At 36.9% G+C, this 22,394-nt stretch overlaps 1 protein-coding gene across 1 annotated transcript in view; it reads right to left on the bottom strand.

Moving 5' to 3' along the window:
* Positions 1 to 501: 501 nt before the first annotated feature.
* vipr1b (vasoactive intestinal peptide receptor 1b) overlaps positions 502 to 22,394 on the bottom strand; it is a 37,439-nt gene continuing 15,546 nt past the window's right edge. Inside the window, exons 4-13 of the mRNA XM_027176672.2 lie at positions 18,283 to 18,383; positions 16,690 to 16,787; positions 13,266 to 13,401; positions 10,046 to 10,199; positions 8,726 to 8,786; positions 8,467 to 8,539; positions 6,141 to 6,232; positions 5,515 to 5,644; positions 4,933 to 4,974; positions 502 to 4,651 (exon numbers count right to left, since the gene is read on the bottom strand). Of these exons, the coding sequence (XP_027032473.1) occupies positions 4,457 to 4,651; positions 4,933 to 4,974; positions 5,515 to 5,644; positions 6,141 to 6,232; positions 8,467 to 8,539; positions 8,726 to 8,786; positions 10,046 to 10,199; positions 13,266 to 13,401; positions 16,690 to 16,787; positions 18,283 to 18,383 (1,082 nt within the window). The 3' untranslated portion in view covers positions 502 to 4,456. The remainder of the gene's footprint in view (positions 4,652 to 4,932; positions 4,975 to 5,514; positions 5,645 to 6,140; positions 6,233 to 8,466; positions 8,540 to 8,725; positions 8,787 to 10,045; positions 10,200 to 13,265; positions 13,402 to 16,689; positions 16,788 to 18,282; positions 18,384 to 22,394) is intronic.

The following is a 22,394-nucleotide window of genomic DNA, read 5'->3' on the forward strand; positions in this document are numbered from 1 at the left end:
TATCTTCTCTACTAGTGAGGCAAGAATTCCACAGCTTTACCAGCTCCTAAAAGGAAAGTATATTCTACAATCCAAAATACTGTAGAAGAAAAACAATCAAAAACAGTTAACTTTCAGTCTTTTAGTGTATTGCTCAATCAGAGTGCCTTCTTCCTTATCTTAATAGCTATGCTTTTACACACCTGCACTATATTCTTATAGCCTCTAGCAAATGATTCGTACCTGAATATGATCTTCACACAATATAATCAGCAAGTCTAGCCACTGAGGAACAGCATCAGCTGTTTTCTCTTCAGGGGAAATGCAGAACTGTGAATAAAAGCACTCTTTGGATCATATAGACCTGTACGAAGCTTATGGCATCTTGAAAGCAAGAGAAAAAAATATTAGACTTAGCTGATTTGCAATGAAACACAGGCTCTGGCATGCTGAGGTGTGAAATAAATAAATAAATAAATAAATAAATAAATAAATAAATAAATAAATACAATTACTCCTGTACATTTTAAGGTCTGTTACTGTAATTTTAGTTACAGTTAATACACACATTGCACATGTAGTAATAGTACAGAGTACAATAATTCAAGTAGTAGGTGACGGTATAGTGGTAAACACCGTAAAACAGAAGTGGAATATTTTGCTTTTAATCGTACAAAAATTCCATACAGCAACAATACAAGTGAGCACACGATTAAAGTACAAAAATAATCAAACTCTTCACATATTGTTGGATAAATTTGTACTATAGTGGCTGTGATGTGTTGTGTACTGGATATTGCATGTGCAGCATGCATAATGCACTAAAACTCACAAACACAGACTAACACACACGGTATTCAGTTCTTCTGCTGTTTATGTGTATAAATGGTACACTACTAAAAAAAGCCTGTTTAATAACTTTTTACTAATCTTAATGAAAACCTGTACAGAACCACAGATGGAAACTTTTGGCAATTTTTGGCCTTTTTGCGACGAAATTTACACGGCCGAGTACACAAAGTATATCGTAACTAAATCAGACTAATGCTCGACACAGACAAAATCCACATTATACTTTGTGAGGGCATACATTCTTCTTGGCAATGAATGAGAGGTCGTCTGTGTTGTTTAAACAGTGATAAACACTTTAGGACAGTAATTTATCATTAAATCATTTCTTACAAATTGTACGAAAAATTAAACTGTAAGTCCAGTTATTGTATACTGTACTTTCACACAACGGCTTTAGAACAATAACAAAAAAAAATAAAATAATACTACTACTAATAATAATATTAATAATATATATATACAGTATATATATTAGCTAGTTTTGGTGACCTGAACTAACATTTCCTTAACTGAAATAATTTACTTTACATCAAATAAGTCACTAAGCTACCGCAAAGCCACAGACAATACCACAGTATATAATAACTTCATTATTGTGTTAAGGATGAGCTCAGAGGTGACACAGGTTCTTTAAGTGATACTCAAACCTTATACATACATTAAACACTTTATTTGAAGGCTATATGGATAATATATGGATTTCTTATCACGTCCATAAGCACTGAATGATATTTAATAATACATAGGTACATATGTATACAAGGCTTGCGTTAGTATTTATTGTGTATTAAAAATAAAAAAAAAGAAAGAATTGTCTAAATGACACATTATGAAGAACTGAATAATGCATTTCGTAGATCAGGATTATGTCAGATGATTGACAGTATATCAGCAAAATGTTATTTGTAAAGTAATGAAATGACTTGAGGATGTGCATAGTTGGATTAGACGTACAAAAAAAAAGGTTAGGATCAGTTGACTTGTCAGTTCGGTTCAAGTTCAAAATTGTTTTATGTCCTCAAATTTAATTAAGTTGACTACTGATCCGAGCCTTCCATATGTACACATGCTTTATTCCTTGATGATGTTATTAGGGTTAATGCATGTAGTTAGCCTTCAAATACAGTGCTAGTCAATGTTCTTTTAGTGTGTGCTTTATGTACAGCATGTGGTTTGTACTTTATCTTCTGTTTTCTAGAAACATACTGTATAACAACAGACAGGATAGGCCGTGAGATGTCTTAAACATACAGCATCTTAAACATACAGCAATGTCACCTCTATGGTTTATTGTACCATAGACAGACGTATATATGGTTATTCTAATCCTGTGTAGATTTATAGTCAACATTCCAATTTGGACCTGTTTTTGTCAGATCCAGTTTTACTTGGATGTTAACTTCCAGGTTGCGCTAACCGTTTATCGCTGAATGGGATCCGACGTTGAGCTGTAAAACATTCCCGTCCCGTCACGCTACAGGTTTTAGTGATAAACCAACGCTAACATAATCGCAAAGAACACAGACTCTGTTTGTATGACAAGGAATGGTGTCTATTGGGGAAGATAATGATAGTGCAGAGAAGGGCATTCAGCTTACAAATACATTACACTTGTTTCTTTCTCTTTTTATCTGTCTCAATCTCTCTCTCTCTCTCTCTCTCTCTCTCTCTCTCTCTCTCTCTCTCACACACACACACACACACACACACACACACAGATCATATACAAATACTGTGTAGTTTGGAAAATCATCCACAAAATATGCAAAGTGTCTGGGGGAAATGTCACATTTTCTCTCTACAGTGTATCTCCATTTAGATTTTGGATAGTCAACAATCCGCTTTGGATCGTTTTCGTTATTTGTTCGCATAAAAAAAATAAAAATAAAGTCCCAGCAAAGAAAACAAGGCCTTCTGCAATCTCTATGATCTAGACAGTGCTGTTTCCTCCGATAAGTAAATTAATCATGTTTAATCCAAATCCTGTTTATACAGCAGTGTTATCTTGTCTTACTGCTAAAGCCCATTTTATTGTGTTTCCTCCTTTGACAGATTTAACAAAGTAATTTTTATGTCCCAAACACTAGAAATCAATCCTATTGTCTATTCATTTATAACATACACCAGGCTGTAGTCTATTCTTAAACGAATCATGACCATAATCTTACTCCTTCAGGATGCGATTACACTTAAAGCTCATTTTCCAAAAACTTGTGTTTGCACAATGATGTTGCACAGTGACAGATACTTCTGTATAATAAAAATGAGTAAAAACATGTACAAATGGACTAAGAGAGAATAACTTCCTGACGTGCTGCGTGTTCTTACCTGAGGTAGTGATAAAAATAAGAAACCTATTTTTAAGAGTTTATTTGCTTTTTTGCAAAAACCCTTTTGTTTATTTCACCTTACAATTAATTATGACCAAATATATAATATTTCTTACTCTAACCTTAACATTTAAGCTGGCCATATTTCCATATGCGAGTCATCCATCAGTTTTTCCATCTTAAATGATCTCTGCATAGGCTTAACTTCATAATGCACCATAATGATTACTTTTCAATCTTATATAGTCTTGGGATTCCCATAATGCACTAGGGTGAGCCATTTTTGCCACTGAGTCTGAGATACACTATATCTGAAACGTGTTGTGTTAGATAATGTTGTGCATATAGTATAATGCACTTTGCTAATGTTGACAGAAGAGATCTGAGTGTCATTTCAGTGTGGAAACGGTTTGTTCCCTAATATGATTATTAAATATGGCATGTAATTAAATAAAGAGTAAGTTCTGAGATGTATTTCTGAGGGAAACACAAAAAAATGTGCAGATTAGTGCAGCTGATGGAGCAGATTTGAGATACACTGCTGTACAACACAGAGGATACCGTAAGCACAACACATTTACACGAGAACGAAGTGGAGAAGTAACTCCACGTACTTAAGTGTCTGATTATATCGATGAAGCAGCAGTGAGGTTATGAGTGTTGATCTGATGGAGAGTTTTTCTTCATTAATGATTATTTAGTCCTGGTAGGAAACAAATGTGCAAAAGCAGCATATAATGTGGGAATAAAAAAGAAAAAGGTCAATAATAATGTAAAAAGTTGTATTGTAGAGTATACTGTACTGCATTACTACATACAATTATCTCATTTTCATTCGTTTCTCTGAAAAAACAACAAACAAAAAAAAATAACACAAAATGTTGTTTTGCTCTCCAAAACCGAGCAATGCAGTGAAATAATAAAAAATGAAATAAAACACTTTACCAAAGGTTCTGTGGTTTCTGCCTAACAAACATATCCACAAAATGTCTCTGAAAAGGCATCACTTAAAGGATTAATTACGCAGATTTATGCACCTGTGACTAAAGATTTTATGAACATGGCTGCAAAAATACATGAATTATATAAAGGGTAATTTCTGTTGTTATTATACCTCTGAGCCATATGTAGCTCATATCTCTAGAGAATGTGATGTGTAGTGCTTGTGGTACCCTCGTTCCATCTGAATTGAGAGGAAAGTCACAGAATCTTGCGCTTGTATCCTGATGCATACAACACACAGCATGAGTGGATCTACAGATGATTATTGTCCTGTGTCAGGTGACTCTGCTGAGCTATATGGTGATGGACGAGTCTTCATGGTAGGTGGAGGCTCGCTGAGTTTTAGGGCTGCATCTCGTCAGCATGGAGATCTGAGTGGCAAAGTTGTTGCCGTTGCTGCCCATAGACGGGTGCTGGTACTTAGTGTCGGAGCCCAGGAACCTCTCCATATGCCACCTTCTCCACTTCCTCTTGATCTCAGCCTGAACCTGAGGAACATCAAAGAGACGATGGTCAGGATGAGATTGTGAAAATGAGTGTGTAGATTTTCACAACTACTTGCTGTAGTTTGTGAAGGAAAGAGGAAATTTTCAGTTAGGAAAATTGCTGTGAAAAATGGATTAAAATGCAGGGAAGAGCTATAAGAATGAGACATTACCAAACAAAACTTGCAGTTATTTACAAAACACATATGATTGCAGGATATTTCAATAATAGTTTGCTGGCGATGATTTTTATAAGGAGCCCCAAACCTTTAAAAGCTACCCACCTCTCCATTCAAAAAGCAGTAGAGAACAGCCACCACAAAGCCCTGTAAGTAGAGATATATTATATACAGATATACAGATATCTTATATAGACACACATCAGGGAGGATTTTTACATGCTCATTCATTGAACACGGCCTCCTAGGAACTTTACACATTAATTACATGGAGAAGTATGACTAGGGATGCCTGTCGGTTCGTTTATTTGTGGAACGTGACTGTGACAGCGTAATTAGCATGTGGGAAGCCTTTCCTCTCTGACTCATGCAGTAGACAATAAGGAAAGTTGACACATCATGGTCTCTCAGACTGCGACACCCTGGAGGCGCTGCCTAAATCACACAATTATGCCTTCTGCTGAGAAGCTCGGTTAGAACAGAAACAGAGGGTGAAATCAGGAAACAAGCCTGGTTGAAAGACAGCCAATGTGTGTGCCGTCGAGATACTGAATCTGTGCAGAGTCTTCAGATGGTTCTAGTAATAAGCAACCTGGCATGAGTTTTTTTTTTCCACTTTAACTCATTAATTTAGATCATTCCTTACAAAACCCTTGGTGAAAAAAAGCCTGGACTCTGAGGCCATACCTGGAAGGAACCCAGGATGAGGTCGAACACCAGCCTCTGCTCCGTTTTGATGTGTTCCGGTATGAATGCAAATATGATGAAGTTTATCCCAAAGAGTGGAATCAACAACAGTGTAGATTTAGCAAGCCTCCTGCAGAGCGAGAGCAAAACAAACCACAAACAGCTTTGGGTGAAGATTTGTTTATTTATTTATTTATTTTTAAAACACGTGAAAATCACGTGTCATCACAAGACAGAATAAGAACAAGAGCAATGATGGGATGAAACCGTAAGGGCTTTGAGACAGACTCGTCCTGCTTCATATGAAGCTACTTGAGGACAAAGGACATTAAGTCACGTGAGTATATCTGGCAGGATCCACTGACATTTACGGAGATGAGGCTCTAATGCAGACAACTTCGCTTCGCCGCTGGCCACTGAGGAAGGACTCAAATGTCTTTCTTCTTGTGCCTTGCATTAAAATTACATGAGATAAAATGCTTTCTACGTACTTCTTCATAATACTGTGTACATTGTGGCTCTCTGGAGAAAAAAAAACTGCTTAAAATAAACACACATTCTGTGAACCTGAAAAAACACAAAAAACACATTAACGGAAAAGTTGCGACAGTGAATAAGACACTCACGAATATTGATTTGATTCATTTCTCCCGATGTCGGGGCAGTTGATCTTCTGCCGCAGAATGCGTATGATACAAATGAACAGGATGAAGTTCATCTGTCATTGGAGAAAAAAACAACAGCATGATTTGTGTGCTCTTTTACTCAGCGCCAGGTCCCATAATTGATGATACACCATGAAACTAATTTATTACCCAAAGCACAATGTGTTGGTTTGTCTAAAAAAAATAAAAAAATAAACTAAAGCTGCATCCTATTAGCAGACACACAAGAAGCCCAAACCACAGGCCATACAGAGAGAAAACAGGACTAATGGACTCTTGTTCAATAATGTTTGTGGAAACCTCAAACGTGTGATGTGCACAGAGCAGCTGTTTCTCTGCTGCACTTTGACGAGGAAATGAGTGAGTGGGTGGAAGTGAGAAGTGTCTACTTTATCCTTGTTTGCTACAGCCACAAATCACATGCTTGCTGGAGAGCGCAAATCCCAGACATCATAAAATCTGCATAAACATTTAACTAGGGAAACAGATTTTCCAACGGTGGCCATGCGCATCTCTCCACATTCCCCTTCTCTCCTCCTCTGCAGGGGAGATGAATGTAGTTAAAAGCTTTTATTGTGCATGGAAATGTTATTAGTGCCAAAATAACTGATAGTAAAATATCCTGCTCCTCATCTTTTACTTTACATACAAGACTAAAAATCTCTAACGCTTTTTCCTAAAATATTCTCAACATTCAGCGGTGATGTGACAAATTTTCTTGCAAAGTGAATCCTAATGGTATCACATTTCTCCTGCTGTCAGGAAGAGTACAGTAGATTCATCTTTAATGCTCCGTCCATTTGAGGACATGTCCTGCTTTCTTATTCAGTTCACTCTATTGCAAACATGACGAGGCCACAGAAAGCAAATGGTCGATATTTTCAGTCAATATCCAGTGATTTTGTCAGCTTGCTATGTCAGTTGATGTCTTGTTTTGGGGCTCAGTAGGACTGACTGGCCAGTGCAGTATATGATACGTGCTTGGATGCTTTTCTGCTATCCGTGTTTACAAAGAGTTATTGTAGCCTTATAAATATCCTACATAGTCTATATGGCCAAATGTATGTGGACACCTGATTATCACACCTATACATGGATCTTATTCAAAGTGTTACCACAAAATGGGAAGCAAATGTTTTTTGTATGATGCAAAACTAGAAAACTAAAAACCTTCTCAGAAGAGTGGAGGTTAGTGTACCAGCAAAGAGGGACCAAATGCGGTATAGGATGTTCAACAAGGTTAAGATGATTATATGGGTATGATGGTCAGGGTTCCACAAACCTTTGCACATATAGTGTATACAAGCCACTAACTAATGCTAATATTCCATGATGCACGGTCAGTAACCATTTACATTACGATGACTTCAAAGAATTTGTTACTACACATTGACTAACTGTTTTCATATTCGGTATATACAATACACCCACCCACACACTAGAGGTCTTCTCGGGTCTAAAAAAATTTACCCGACCCGAAGTGACCCGAAGCACTTTTTACCCGAACCCGACGTGCATATATATATAAAATTGATTGACAGGTCTGTTTCAACGAAAATTAGTTGAAATTCCGCCAGTCACACGTCGCCAGCCACATGTCGCAAGCGGCCTTGGCAAACAGAGGAGAGGTTGGAAAAGGACTCGAGTCGATGCACACACGCGAGATACAGTAGTTCGAGTCTTCTCGGGTCCGTTCGGTAAAAACAAATTCATTTTAAATTACTGAGACCCGACGCCGCTATTATTATACCCGACCCGTGTCCGAGGCACACGTGAAACTTTTAGACCCGTACCCTCTCGGGTCTCGGGTCGGACCTCGGGTTTTCGGCTCTAAGTGGACCGTGAAGACCTCTACCACACACACAAACACACACACACGTTTAGTATTTCCTACTAAATTAGTTGTACTGTTGTACAAACCTGCTATTTACATAAGTTATGTATTGACCAAAAAAAATTACTTTAAATCATCACAAACATAATTCCGTGTTTTTCAGACACAGTGCGCTATAGAAATCCAATTGGGTCTTGGCTACCATTACTGATGCACTGAAATCAATAAACAGTTTCATATTTTTTGTCCTAAGGGAAATATGGAAGTAAATTAGACGGCTCTTACTTTAATACACGAGGATAAGGTGACAATACGCTGAGATTATCAGCTATGTAGCTCACAGACAGATTATTCAATATAAAATACACCTTCGGGTTATTCAATTTTTACCATCAAGGTCACTATATAACTTTTGCATCAGCCATATATTTCTTTGAAAACGTGTAATCTCACCAGTATAGAAGCTAATATAGGTGTTTTGATGATCCACCAGAACGGGTCTAATTTTTCTATAATATCCCAGCACCTGACAGAGAAGAGAAAACATTTAATGGAGGATTTAACACATGATTTCTAGAGGCACTCAGTGTTACCAGTGTTGAATAAGTAACTTGCTGTGAGTTTGTCAGTTTGAATTAGCTTTAGGTTTAACCCTGTAGGAGAATTTAACCTTATTTTTGTTAGTCTGTGGTGTTTTATGAACGTAACATACCCGACATCATCGAAATAGGCTTTGGCAAAGCTCCAGGCTGTGATGAAAATCAGTGGCCCTCCTACAACCGGGAAGAAAAAAAAATGCACAAAAGATTTCAGGTAATTTCCTCAGGTGTATAGGCCAGAGCTAGAGGACTCAGGTGTATAAGCCAGAGCTATCAAGCTAAACAAAAATGATAATGGAGAGGGACATTTAAATATGCATTCATTTGCATGAAGTTTAAGTAAAATACTGTATACACAAACATATGGACAAAGCATTTTAACCGTATAACTTGCCTTAACCGGCACGCAGAAAAAAAAAATCGAATAACAATATACTGATCCTATTCTTATAAAAAAAAAAAGACTAAGAGGCTACGATAATTTGCAAATCAATTAAAGGTTAACTGCAATGAGATGTGGAGACTTATTTCAGTGGTGGACGTAGACAAACTGCTGAAGACTGATAAGCTGGTCATCCGTGGGGAATTTTATTTCTACTTAATCGAATCTTTAATGATTTTGCACAGAAGACGGCATGGGGAGATGTCGATTATTGTAATATTATATGATATAATGCTAATGAAAGGTTCGATTAGGTTTCTCTGAGATTTTAGATCTCCGCAAACACATCGGGTCAGTAACTTTTATAGACTGTGTGTATTTTACCTTGTACAAAAAATGACCAGTAAAAACAACCCCGGTAATAAAAATTGCTGTGTTGGTAAAGATTCTATTAAATCATGTGGGAAATCAGGGTTTGAGCTTTTTATCTAGTATAAAAACCTCTAGCAGCATTCACCCTTTTTATTACCTCCTGCTGAGACCAAAACAAAAGCTTTGTTTAAAAAGCAGAACAAAAAAAATGTAGATGCTGTTTAAAAAAAGAATGTTTCAGGTAGTGTCCTACTGCTGTGTTACGTCATGTATGGTGACCTATTAATAAAAAGCCACGAGGCCAACAAAAGCTTAGAATAAATGTCAAAATAATCCATTATTAATAAAAAAAAGTTGTATGCAGTCACTTCCATGTCACTTTGCATGGTTAATATCTCTAAAATTATATAAAGATCCCTCAGCGTGTGAGAACTGAAGCTATTTCCTACAGACATTCCCCAAAAACTTTACATAATAGACGAATAGTGCTTCAGATTTTAAAGCATAAGGTTCATGAAAGGAACGATGCTGTGTATTTCAAGATATACATACTGTACAGTATATCTAATACTCGTTCGAACCTGTTCAAAAGAACAGAGCTGCCATCGCGATGCGTTTCAAAACATTGCTGTTCGAAAGTGTCCCTCATCACAAACAGAGTCATGTGTTGGCTACCCACCCCAGCCAATCAGGATGTACCACCAGAAGTATTTCCTCTCTGAGAAGAACGAGACAGCTAATAGGGCGTGTAGGTACAAGCCTTCAACCAGGAGCCAGAAGAAACTCGCCATAATGCAATACTGGAAGAAAATCATGGCAGCTTTGCAGCCGACCTGAAAATAATCAAAGGAACATTGAAAGAAACTTTGACATTCTTAAAGAAATCCTTTTTTAACCCTTGTACAGTAAGTCGTTAACTAGGCATAAATGAAAACAACCTAAAAAAAACATTTTAACTTCTAATCTGCTTACATACGCCACATCAAACTAAAAAATGGAGATAGGATTCGCATTGTTACAGTATGTTCATAGCAACTTATACGTGTAGGCAAATTATTCCTATTAGCTTTATTTGTTGACAAAATGTATTGGTATTCATTCGATGTGTTGTTGGTGCATGAGTACAGTCAAATGTTAAAATATTTACATAACCGTCGGCCCGGTACAGCGACGAAGAATAATTAAAAAAAAAATCTTCAGAATTACCTATCACACAATCAAGAGTATTCAATTAATTAGTTTAAAAAAAGGAAGAAGAAAAAAAAAAAGATGACGTTTCAGTTTCATTAGGTGACGATTTCAAAAAGCTCATTTACAAATCAATGTTCAGTGCTCTGAGTAATTACTAAACAAACTCTGCGGTGGGGAAAAGAAGTGATTAATACCAGCGGAGGGCTTTATGGTGAGGACGGTGTCGCTGGGATTTCGCTTGTTTTAGCATAAAAATGAATTTGTAAGTGAAAAAGATAAGAAAGGATTTAGAGCTTTAAGACTACCTAGCTGTAAGTCGCTCCCATGTGTTAGCATTCATTTCTTTAAAATTCGGTCTGGGACAAAGGAGCTAAGGACATGCTTTTACTCCCAGCCTGCTTATACTGGCTTTGGAGAGTATTTACATGTGAGAAATATTTTGAGCTAAATTTGTTGTTGTCCCTTATCATGCAGACAACATCCCAATATCCTGCTTTTTTTTTTTATCTTTTCCTTTGTGCTGTATTTCCCTGGTTGATGTTTGTTCCAGCCCTGTATAAGTAACATAATGGAAACCGGTTCAGGAGAAAACAAACAACAAAACAAACCTGCAGAACCAAAGGTCTGTGGCAGGTTACAGGAAACAGACATCAGAGAGCAGAGAAACGCAAAATCAAAACATGAACAACGGGTTGAGGACATTGAGACGAAGTGCAGACAGATTATATATGGAATGAATCCATGATGAGTCTCAACTTTGTTCTACAAAAATTCAGAATTACAAATGAGACCAAACCCAACTCCACAACAGAAGTCTCCTAAACACTACTGGACATGCCCTGTGATTTGTGCCCCAAATTATTTTTTTAGTCGGAACAAATGTCTCTAATTCTCTCTCCCTGAGGTGCTGCAAATCGAGCCGAATCAGACAAGCACTCAAACTCCCCCACAGCTCTAAGCTTCATTCCTGTTTCCATAATGAATCTCTCACATGGCAGTGTAAAAAACTTTTCACCAGAAAAACAGAACACTCTGGGGTTTGGAGTGTGGAAACTGATTGATGCTTTCTGCATAGAGAACGTGATATAAATGGGCTCTGTCTGTAGTTCTAATGCACCCGCATCATCTAAAATTGCTCCAAAAGCCTAGCTAAAACATGGCCTCCTGCTTTAGGTCCTTTTCCTGAAATGGATTTAAAAAGCTTTGGCTGGAGGCGAGGCCAGGAACAGGGTGAAAACACGGTTTTTATCATGTGCTTAATATGACCCTATGCAGCAAATCACCGCATAATGGATTATTTTATAATACTTTTTCGGTAATGATCTGTCATCATCCTGAGCTCCAGGCCTAACGTTTGAGGCACTGATAGTTCAACACGTAACCTGTAACCTGGCAATTCTCTGATATTTAATTCTCTTAACAATATTCCCTGTTCACTAACTGAAATTATACCACGTTATACTTGAGCCTGATTGGTCAGAAGGTTATTCACTTTCTATAACAGATCTGACAGAAGTTCTGGCTGCAAGGTTTATGCACTTTTATAATAGGTTCTATAGTAACAACGTACACAGGGACTTGTACGGTGTCTAATTGTTGTTGTTGTTTTATTTATTTATTTGTTCACATTTTTGGAAGGAGCCTCCAGTGTCAGTGATTTGTAACTGCAAACGTATATTTTGAGGTTTTCCAGGATGCATGTTTTTGACATGTTGAGTGAATGACATTTTGCTGTAAAGTGATAACAATCACAGGCCTTCTGCAATATTGAATGCGACTCTAAACAGACACGAATTTAAACAGAACTTGCTAATTAAACAGCTGTATTTGGCCTTGCTCTCACTTTATCTATCACTATTTATCTCTCGCATTATTATCCTCCCTCTCACTTTATCTACCATATCTGGTATGTTGAAGAGAACTGCTTGGACAGGCTTTTCAGGGATAATGTTTCCTCCGTCAAGTTTGTTTATGTCAGAGATCCACATAAAGCAGCCGAGTCCTCTCACGGATCTCCTGTGAAACTTGCTCTGTGCTGGCAGCCATCTTTAAGAGGCTTTTTACAAATGCAATTTCGATGTTAAATATTGTGACAAATGTCTAAATACAGCTTGTTTGTGTGATGTCGTGGTGTCGGTGTCCCAAACTCGACCCTGATGCTGACTCGCATAAGTGGAATTAAGTGGAATTTAATATGGCAATCAAGCCAGGGGAAATTATTGAGAGCCAGAAGAGATGATTAATAAAGCAGCTTTCATGCAGATTTATTAAAATAAACAATCTTTTAAAATATTCGCAGTAAAGCAGAAGGTTTTCCGCATATTTTCATGCTTAAAATAAAAAAGGTAGACCTGTATAATATCAGTCTGAAATATTAAAAACGTCTTGAACCCGACTTAAAGTACATAATATAATATGTCTGATTGTAGCACAACCTCAAATGGATTGATATAGAATATTTAAACAATCGTATACAATCTAAACCTTGTAAAGTCGTGTAACTGGAATTGCTATTAGAGTTATTACAGTGTTAACTTAGAAACAGTAAAGGAAGGGTTACTGTAAAAACAACAATATTAAAAAATTCTTCTTTATCATATAAAGAATCTTTCAGATGAGGATATCATTAATCACTGAAACTGAATGAAACTGAAAGAAACTGCAAGTAAGAATTGATGCAAGAGTAGAAAATGGCGTGAAGTACTTACAGTGCCGATGGAGCAGTTTTCTGATTCCTGAATGACTTCATAGAGGACAACATCTTTAATGAATACAGAGATGGCTTTCAAGATGAAGGCCAGAAACAGGTGCATGTGAATATAATTCCTCGTGCAATGAAGTTTCCTGAAAATAAATCCAAGGAGTAAAACGTGATTCAGACCTAAATCTGAAATGTTTCAGAAACCTCACTGTCCACCTTAATACCATTCTGCTGAAGTAAAGGTACTACTTTATGAATGATTAAACGGTAACAAAATACCTATAAAGCATATAAAGCACATAAAATACACAGGTTGTCGATCGACTGAAACACAAAACATACAGAGAACTCCAAAGTTATTATGAAATTAAAGCCCGTTATAAAATATTACATAATACCAAAGACTTTATACCAAACAGTTCATACAGTTAATAAAATAAATATTTTGTCATTGTTTTTTTTGTAATTGTAATTTATATTCCGTTCTCGGATAACCCAAATAGATCCGAGTTAATTATACTAGCTGCTCATGTTATAAAAGCCGAGACAAAGTGATAAAACATTTCCTAATATAACGCACTTAAAGTAAGAAACCCTACGGTGCAAATTAAACACTGGTACCTTGATTAGATTTTATAATTTGCAGTCTAAAAAGATTAGCTTGGCTCAGAGATAGAAGATATTAAAGCTGGATTCATCTTCTTGCACTTGTTTGGCCTTTACCAGGACAAGAGTGGTCACTGTCCAAATTTAAATAGAAAGCTTTAAAATTGCAGACTATTATCTGTACTGCTGCAGAGTCTTAAGAGTACTTCAAGCTTAATGTGCCAATTTCTGTTGTGGTCAAGGCAGATATACAGTAAGAATAAAGTGGATGTGAATTGTAAAGTCTTCTTGTCAAGGATGCTTCCTGTTTAGTGTGCATTCTGTGGGTCCTGTTGTCTCCTCTGTGACAAATCTCTTGTGGGGTAAATTAGTTTCCAGAGATTTTCTTTTACAATGATGATATTAGGATGATATTAACGGATAACTGGACCATGATTTACTTATAGACTGATGATATTGTGGTTTTCGCACTTACACAGTGAGACTTTTAGGCTTCCGGTGGCTTTCACTATACTGGCCTAATTGAATCAACATGCAAGATCGTATTCTTTCTTTTTCTTTTTTTCCCCCTCTAAAAATCTCTCAGTGAAAGCAATAACACAACCTAAACTAAAAATGTTAAGCAGCTGTTACTTTGGTAGCTGTAAGTATTTATTGCTGTGTACGGTGTGGCAACATCTGCTTGTATAATCCCTGAGATGTTTAAGTAAACTCTTAAATTATCAGCCCAGATTTGAGATTGTCTGAGGTATTTTGTGGCAGGAATTTGTTAGGAGGATAAAGGAACACAGCGTCCGATCCAGATGGGAATAAGAAAGCACTCTCCGCCTCTTCCCTGTTTAAAACAAATATGGTTCAAATAAGCCTTATGAGAGTTCCACAAACTCTTGAACTCCAGCCCTGTGCACTCTAATCACTCCTGTAAACCCGAATTCAGGCCAGCGACTGCGACCAATTACTAGTATGGAGTGGTAGGCTGTTCGGAGACTGTGTATATTGTACAATGATCATGCCTTATATTTATAGCTCTCAAATATCACTGGGGTTCTTCATTACAGAACATTCGGTGTCCTTCCAAGTCACCAGTATGAAAAAGGGCAGGGATGAATCATCCTGTAAATACATTCTCTACACAGGAATTGGATGTAGAGAGCTACGACAAAATTATATATTTCATTCTGAAAAAAATGTATGAAAAAAGCTAAACTGGCATTAATGTAACATAAGTGTCAGGCTCATTGTGTTTTATAGTAATGCTAAAATAACAGCAAGACTATGTTATTATTATTATATATTATGTTATAATTATCTAATTATATTATGTAATATTAATAATATAATTACCCACACTTTGCACAAACCTACTTTGCTGTCCTTGCATTTTTAGTAATACATATTTATTCATGAATATAAACTCTCTGACTATGTTTCTCCTTTGGATATTTGGTTTGGTTATTTATTCCTTCTTGTTTCTTGTTGCAAATTCTTATTATTGTGTCCAACATAGATTGTTTCCAGTTGTTGTTTTTTCCACTCTTGATTGTGTCATGGATTCTGAATATGGATTACCCTTCGGCGATGTTTAATATATGTGTATTTATCCCTTATGTTTTCTTCTACTAAACCTACACAAAAAAGGCATGGCATAGTGAGGTAAATAAAAGCGCACGTAAGAGCACACGAATTCAAATCAGTGTATACTGGATCATTTTTTACTGTCTTTAAATAGTGTTCTTAAAAGCCCACCCAATATTTCTCTGTGGACAAATTAACGCAATGAGGTCATACAACACCACCCAGCATCATGCATGTTAAACCAAATCTGTGAATGATCGCATTTACAGCTTTGTTGGGGCGTGTAATCTCCTCCAACGCAGCTGTAGTTCAGCATTGTTGTGTTAAATTACACAGCTCAAACCTAATCATCAAAATGAGAGCCTGGAATGAGAACCGTCACTCTGTAGTGTCTAGGTGATGAGCCCGGAGACACGATAAACAGTGTTTTGCAAATTTATCTTTAAAATCTACCTGTAGGCCAAGCAAACTCACCATTGAGCTGATCAGTGACATGTTAGGGCTGCGTTAGCCTCCCGGCCCTGCACCGGCAGTGATAAAGTCAACATTACAATTGACTGAGCTGGGAAATCTGGTTTAAAGCCACAGTACCTAATTGGCATGTGTTCTCAAAATGTGAGTCTTCTAACCTCAGAAAAGTGTTTGTGGTTTTATAATCTTGAAGCAAGCTTGTGAAAGTACAGAACAGAGCAGAAGAAAGATGATGCGCTCTGCGAGTGTCTGCCAATGCGGTCTGCCAATGAAATGTCAATATAAACAGCTGAGATATTTTTAAATTCTACAGAAACCCTTTGCCCTATCAATCGTAAATCAATCGTCCTGCTGATAACTCACAGCTGCCTACAAGGTAAATATTTAAATAAGCATCCATTGTATACAGCATCGCAGATGCATCCTTCATGTTATTTTAAACCACAGTGGAACTCTTGTAAAGTTTAAGGTACAATGTTAAAAATAATCTCAACCTGTCAGGAATCTATCTGCTACTCCACTGAGATGGGTGTAACTGGTCAGGGGATTATCAAGAGATTACACTTACTTATAATTTTTATTTTGTGCAGATGTTATTTTCAGCTTTAAATCATCAGCTTGTGAAGTTTATGATGTACACTACATGTAGTTGTCTACTGTTTTATTCAGCCAGTCAGAGAAGAGTAATTATCACACTATTGATTAGAAATCGATGAGGAAACCATCACGTAAGATTATGCATATTATGTTTTGTTCAGCATTTGAAAGTAATTCCATACCTGAAGATGCACAGTATGATTATGGCCGTGGTCAGAGAGATGAGTGAAACGCTGTATCCGATGGTGTAACCAATCTTAACTGACCGGAGGAAATGATCCTTAAAAGAGATTTGAAAACAACGTACAGTGCATTATAAATCAAGTGTACATTAAAACTGGATTTTCGCAACAAAATACTTTTAAATTTAGACATATCACAAAGTATCAGCTTAGGAAAAAATATTATCGTATGGTACATATCTTATGGTACTGTCAGTCTTTGGCTTATTTCACGTACTGTAAGAATGTATCTGGCTTCACTTAATTAGCCACTAAATGAAACTGCAGACATTTCGTAGACAATGACTGAAAAACTGTTATCACTCAGATAGGATAGATAGAAGATGGATGCCAGTCGATGAGATTGGTTCAACTAATTCAACACTTTACTTTTAAGTTTGTTCACATAATCGAATAATAGCTTCTAGTTATGCTCAGCCTTCAGCAAGCTATGGTGGATGTTGTTCATTGAAAAGACTACGATTTATAATAATAATAAAAAAAAGTAATGTTCAGCAGGTGATTGTTTTTAAATCAGACCATGAAGTCAACTCCAGTGATAATAGCAGGGTCAGAACATGTTTATCTGTCATAAAAAAAATACAGCCTTTTTCCTGCTGTAGCCTGAGATACCACTATGATCTTCATCCATCATTCAATACGCCTTCCTAGCATATTTTCTTCCTCAAGGCCCTTCTTCCCTATTTCAGAATAAATCTGTAATTATTTCCCCTGCGTGCAGAAAAGCTATACGATTCATCTTGTGTGAAATGTAAGCTTTAATGTAATAGTTTTTAAATGACCTAGACTGTAGTCTGTTACGCTGTGGAGACTTCTAAAGAACAGTGCACCAATCCCAAATGGAAAGTCCTATACTATAACATACTCAAAATGATATCTAAATAGCTAGGTTTAAAAGTATGTGATGTACATATTCTCAAAAAAAAAAACTTGTCTGTGTCCTTTTTGTAACCCCTACATGCTTGTGCCCTGTAGAAAATAGCGAAGTCATCAACGGTCATTGGTTCATCATGGGTTGAAGGTGGGCATTATAGGTGTACAAAGATGGTTCAGTATATCAGTATGTATAAAAAAGGCATGAAAAGGTCATTAGTTTCTCTCATCACAGCGCTGTTTAGAATCTATGAGATGGTTCACCACTGAGGACCTGGCAGTCTTGGTAGGTTTCTTTTAAAATGCTTTGATGTCAAGTGCTCGGTGTAATTGAGCCTAATGTGTCACTTTGGTCTGTGCCAGGAGAGTGACAGACAGCTAAAGAGCAGGAGATGCACTGCTGAGTCACAATGAAACAATATTAAAACTCAGCTCCTGAGGTGAGGGTTCATGATATGGCAATGAATATATAAAGAAAAATAAATGGTTTCCAAGCTGTGTGTGTGCGTACTCTCGAACATACAGTAAGATCTCAAGCTTCTAAAGGCAAAGGTGAAACTCATGTTAAGGAGTTTTTGGTCATTTTTCTACTATATGTTTTCTAAAGCCACACACACTTGCTGAAAAAAATAAGAAGCGTTACATTCAACTCAGACTTACATCATCGACGGTGCTGTTGAGATTATAACCACAATTCACAGCGATCATTATGGGATGCACCTCAGTCCAGCCTTCTGCTGTGCAAGTCTTGGAGAGATTACCTGAGTGACAGAGACAGAGTGATGGATATAATCAACACTAAACATCTATATACACAAACACTTGTTTGTACACCCAGAAATGTGTTTTTTTGTTTGTATGGTGCATCCAGAAGATAGACCAGACGATTAGTTCTCTAAACTAAACGTATCCTGTGTCAGTATCTGCTACTGAAGAGAATTAGTCATGTTCCGAACAATGAGTTTATCCAAAATGAAAAGAATTGAAAATAATCTGAGTTGTCCGGTGCAAAGTCATTTACTGAATCGAATCAGTCCAGTTCTTTACAATATCTTCTTTTTGAGCTGAACTAGTCCTGTTCTTTACAATGTTCTCTTTTGAAACAAGTCAGATTCTAGCTGAACACTGTTCTGAATTTCTTTAGAATTGAGACAGTTCTGGACAATGTCTTCTACTGAACTGAATCAGTCTGGGTCTGGACAATGTCTTCTACTGAACTGAATCAGTCTGGGTCTGGACAATGTCTTCTACTGAACTGAATCAGTCTGGGTCTGGACAATGTCTTCTACTGAACTGAATCAGTCCGGTTCTGGACAATGTCTTCTGCTGAACTGAATCAATCCAGTTCTGGACAATGTCTTCTGCTGAACTGAATCAATCCAGTTCTGGACAATGTCTTCTATTGAACTGAATCAGTCCAGTTCTGGACAATGTCTTCTGCTGAACTGAATCAATCCAGTTCTGGACAATGTCTTCTACTGAACTGAATCAGTCCAGTTCTGGACAATGTCTTCTGCTGAACTGAATCAATCCAGTTCTGAACAATGTCTTCTACTGAACTGAATCAGTGCGGTTCTGGACAATGTCTTCTACTGAACTGAATCAGTCCGGTTCTGGACAATGTCTTCTGCTGAACTGAATCAATCCAGTTCTGGACAATGTCTTCTGCTGAACTGAATCAATCCAGTTCTGGACAATGTCTTCTACTGAACTGAATCAGTCCAGTTCTGGACAATGTCTTCTGCTGAACTGAATCAATCCAGTTCTGGACAATGTCTTCTACTGAACTGAATCAGTCCAGTTCTGGACAATGTCTTCTGCTGAACTGAATCAATCCAGTTCTGAACAATGTCTTCTACTGAACTGAATCAGTGCGGTTCTGGACAATGTCTTCTACTGAACTGAATCAGTGCGGTTCTGGACAATGTCTTCTGCTGAACTGAATCAGTGTTGGAATGTGTTATTGTGTTCTTTTCAGTGTTGGAATGAATCAGTCGAAGATTTGACATTTTCTGACATAGGGCTAACATTTTCTTTGAACCAAATGTAATTTGCGTCGGATTAAAACTTCAAATAAACTGTGATGTGAAAACCTTATAAGTTGAACTGGGTTCAAACTTCTTTCATTCTACATGCTGTTTCTGGCTTTTACAACTCTTAAGTACTTCCTCCATGCTACAGTCTCTGATAATACTCAAAGAACAGGACAGGATTGAGATTACATCTAAGATCAGGCTGCATGAGTCATAGTTAAACAGCTTTATTGTTTCACCTCCAGACTGAACTCACATGTCTTAGCTTCCTGTTCTTTAAGCTTAACCTCCTCATTGAGTGTGAATGTAGTTGTTGTTGTTTTTTGAGTGAATAAAATAAAGTTTACTTAAGAGGGAACTTAAAAAAACAAGTGTGTTTGTATAACGGCTATTTATCCAGAACAAATTGAAAGGCAGGAAAATGTTACTATAAATGGACAATGAGAAGCTGATGACATCTTGCTTTTAATGACATTTGGTGTGATATCCTGCAGGAACAGTTCAGATAGTTTTCCTCTTATATACAGTAACATAATCAATCAGGGTTTTGTGTGAACTGTCATAATGATGTCAACTACATACCGGTGGAAACGTTAAAACTGGGTGTGCTCTGCTTCAGTGTTCCTTACCAAGCACTTAACACTAGCTGGGCCAAAAAATGAAGAAAAGCAGAGACAGTCTTAATGCAGCTGTGATGACAAATGTGTGCTGGAGTTAATCATTTGCTGTATTGTCTTGGCAAGCGATAGGAGGAAGAGATGAAGGTCCGTGAAAAAAAAACAAAAAAAAAACGAAGGTTGACTTTGAAAGACGTAAATGGTGTAAGATTAAGCACAGTGGAGTACAACTAAAGTCACCCAAGCAACTTTAAAATTCATATTCAGAAGAAGGCTTCCATATTTCACAAGTGAAACTCCAAACTCTTCGACTCCAGTCCTGTGCACTCTAATCACTCCTGTAAAGCCGAATTCAGGCCAGCGACTGAGAATATTTAAATGGCTTTTTTTGACAGTTATTGAGATTACTACATGCTGTTTGAGATTATCTGTTTGCTCTTGAATGTTTCAGGTGTTAAATCAAGAGTATGCCTTTAAGCCGGGAAAAACAAGGCGATAAAAAATACAGACTGACAAAACAGATTGCATTTTATTCATGATGCGTGGCTACCTCCCTAAAGCGCATTATTTTTGTATAACAGCAGGTCTGGAGCGTGTCATTCTGTTATATCACAGCAATTTTCCAACTAATCCTATGTTTAATTTATTAAAGCACAAAACATTGTGCATTTTAAAGGTTTATAGATTTTATTTACAATTAAAACTCTCTCTCTCTTTCTCTCTCTGTCTGTCTATCTCTCTCCCTGCCTCTCTCTCTCTCTCTCTATCTCTCTCTCTCTTCCTGTCTCTCTCTCTCTCTCTCTCTCTCTCTCTCTCTCTCTCTCTCTCTCTCTCTCTCTCTCTCTCTCTCTCTCTTTCTTTCTTAACACAGCATTTTATAGATCATAAAATCATAAAGTTCACTGTCCAGACCTTTCTGGATTCAGGCTCCATAAATGATAAATAAATGTTTAAAAAAACAGTTTTTACATCGATATCATCCCATTATCTCATAGATTTCATTTGACGTAAACAACACTTTTATTTCTAGTCTTAGATTATGTCAAACATATGCCGTATAAGTACCTGTATGAGCTGTTATTATAAAAATAATTAGTTTTAGACCAGGCTCATTAATATTAATAAAACCCTAATTATATTAATATTAATTTATTGTTTTATTGATTGTGCTCCAGACTGGAAATCCACTGCACTGTTGTGTTTTTCTTGCCTGCTTATTGATAAAGTTATTTACCACTTGGAATTAGCTCTAAAAGAGACAAATACAGCTATTATAATGCTGAACTAATTTTAAAACCAACAGGAAGCATACACACACACACACACACACACACACACACACACACACACACACACACACACACACACACACAATTCCGAGAGAATATCCACTAACACCTGAAGACTGATTGAAGTGTGATGAGAACGAGAACATCTGGCCACATATTCCATACAGGAATAATTCATTCTGTGCAAGAAATGAAAAGTAACCTGAGTCGCAACATCCGCATTTCCATAAGCGTATACCTCGAATGAATAACTGCATAAAATAAATCAGGACAGCTCTTGATTCATATTTCAGACGAAGCAGTCAACAATATCTGTGAAAGACATCATTAGTTAAATATTTAGTTTATTTTTTCTCCATATCCAAAGGTCTCTCATTGTTAAAGTACAAGAACAATAATAAGAAAACCTACAATTACAATGCCGCATCTATGCACCTGAGCGTTATGCAGAGAATCATCATTCAGAGTAAATATACTCACAGATATTTTCTTTTTTTAAAAACTGAGCACCAAATTACAGCATTTCTAAAACATGATACTAAACAAAGACTCTTGCATGAATACATGAGCGTACAATATTTTGCTTGACTATCTGTATTTGTGCTACATTTGAATCCTCGAATCGATCTCATTAAACAAGTGATAATAATTTAGCTATAGCTTTTTGACACCTGGGCACGAGTGCAGTTCTGTACACTGCTGAATTAATGAGATAATGGCACACTGCAGCTCATTACTCAGAGTTAATGAAGGAGGTGGCAGGACGAGAACAAGGACAGAGAAGTGATGAATAATTGAGACATATGGCATAAGATACAATATCAGAAAGGTTC

This window comes from Tachysurus fulvidraco, chromosome 25 (assembly GCF_022655615.1).
Source record: "Tachysurus fulvidraco isolate hzauxx_2018 chromosome 25, HZAU_PFXX_2.0, whole genome shotgun sequence".
NCBI classification, from domain to species: domain Eukaryota; kingdom Metazoa; phylum Chordata; class Actinopteri; order Siluriformes; family Bagridae; genus Tachysurus; species Tachysurus fulvidraco.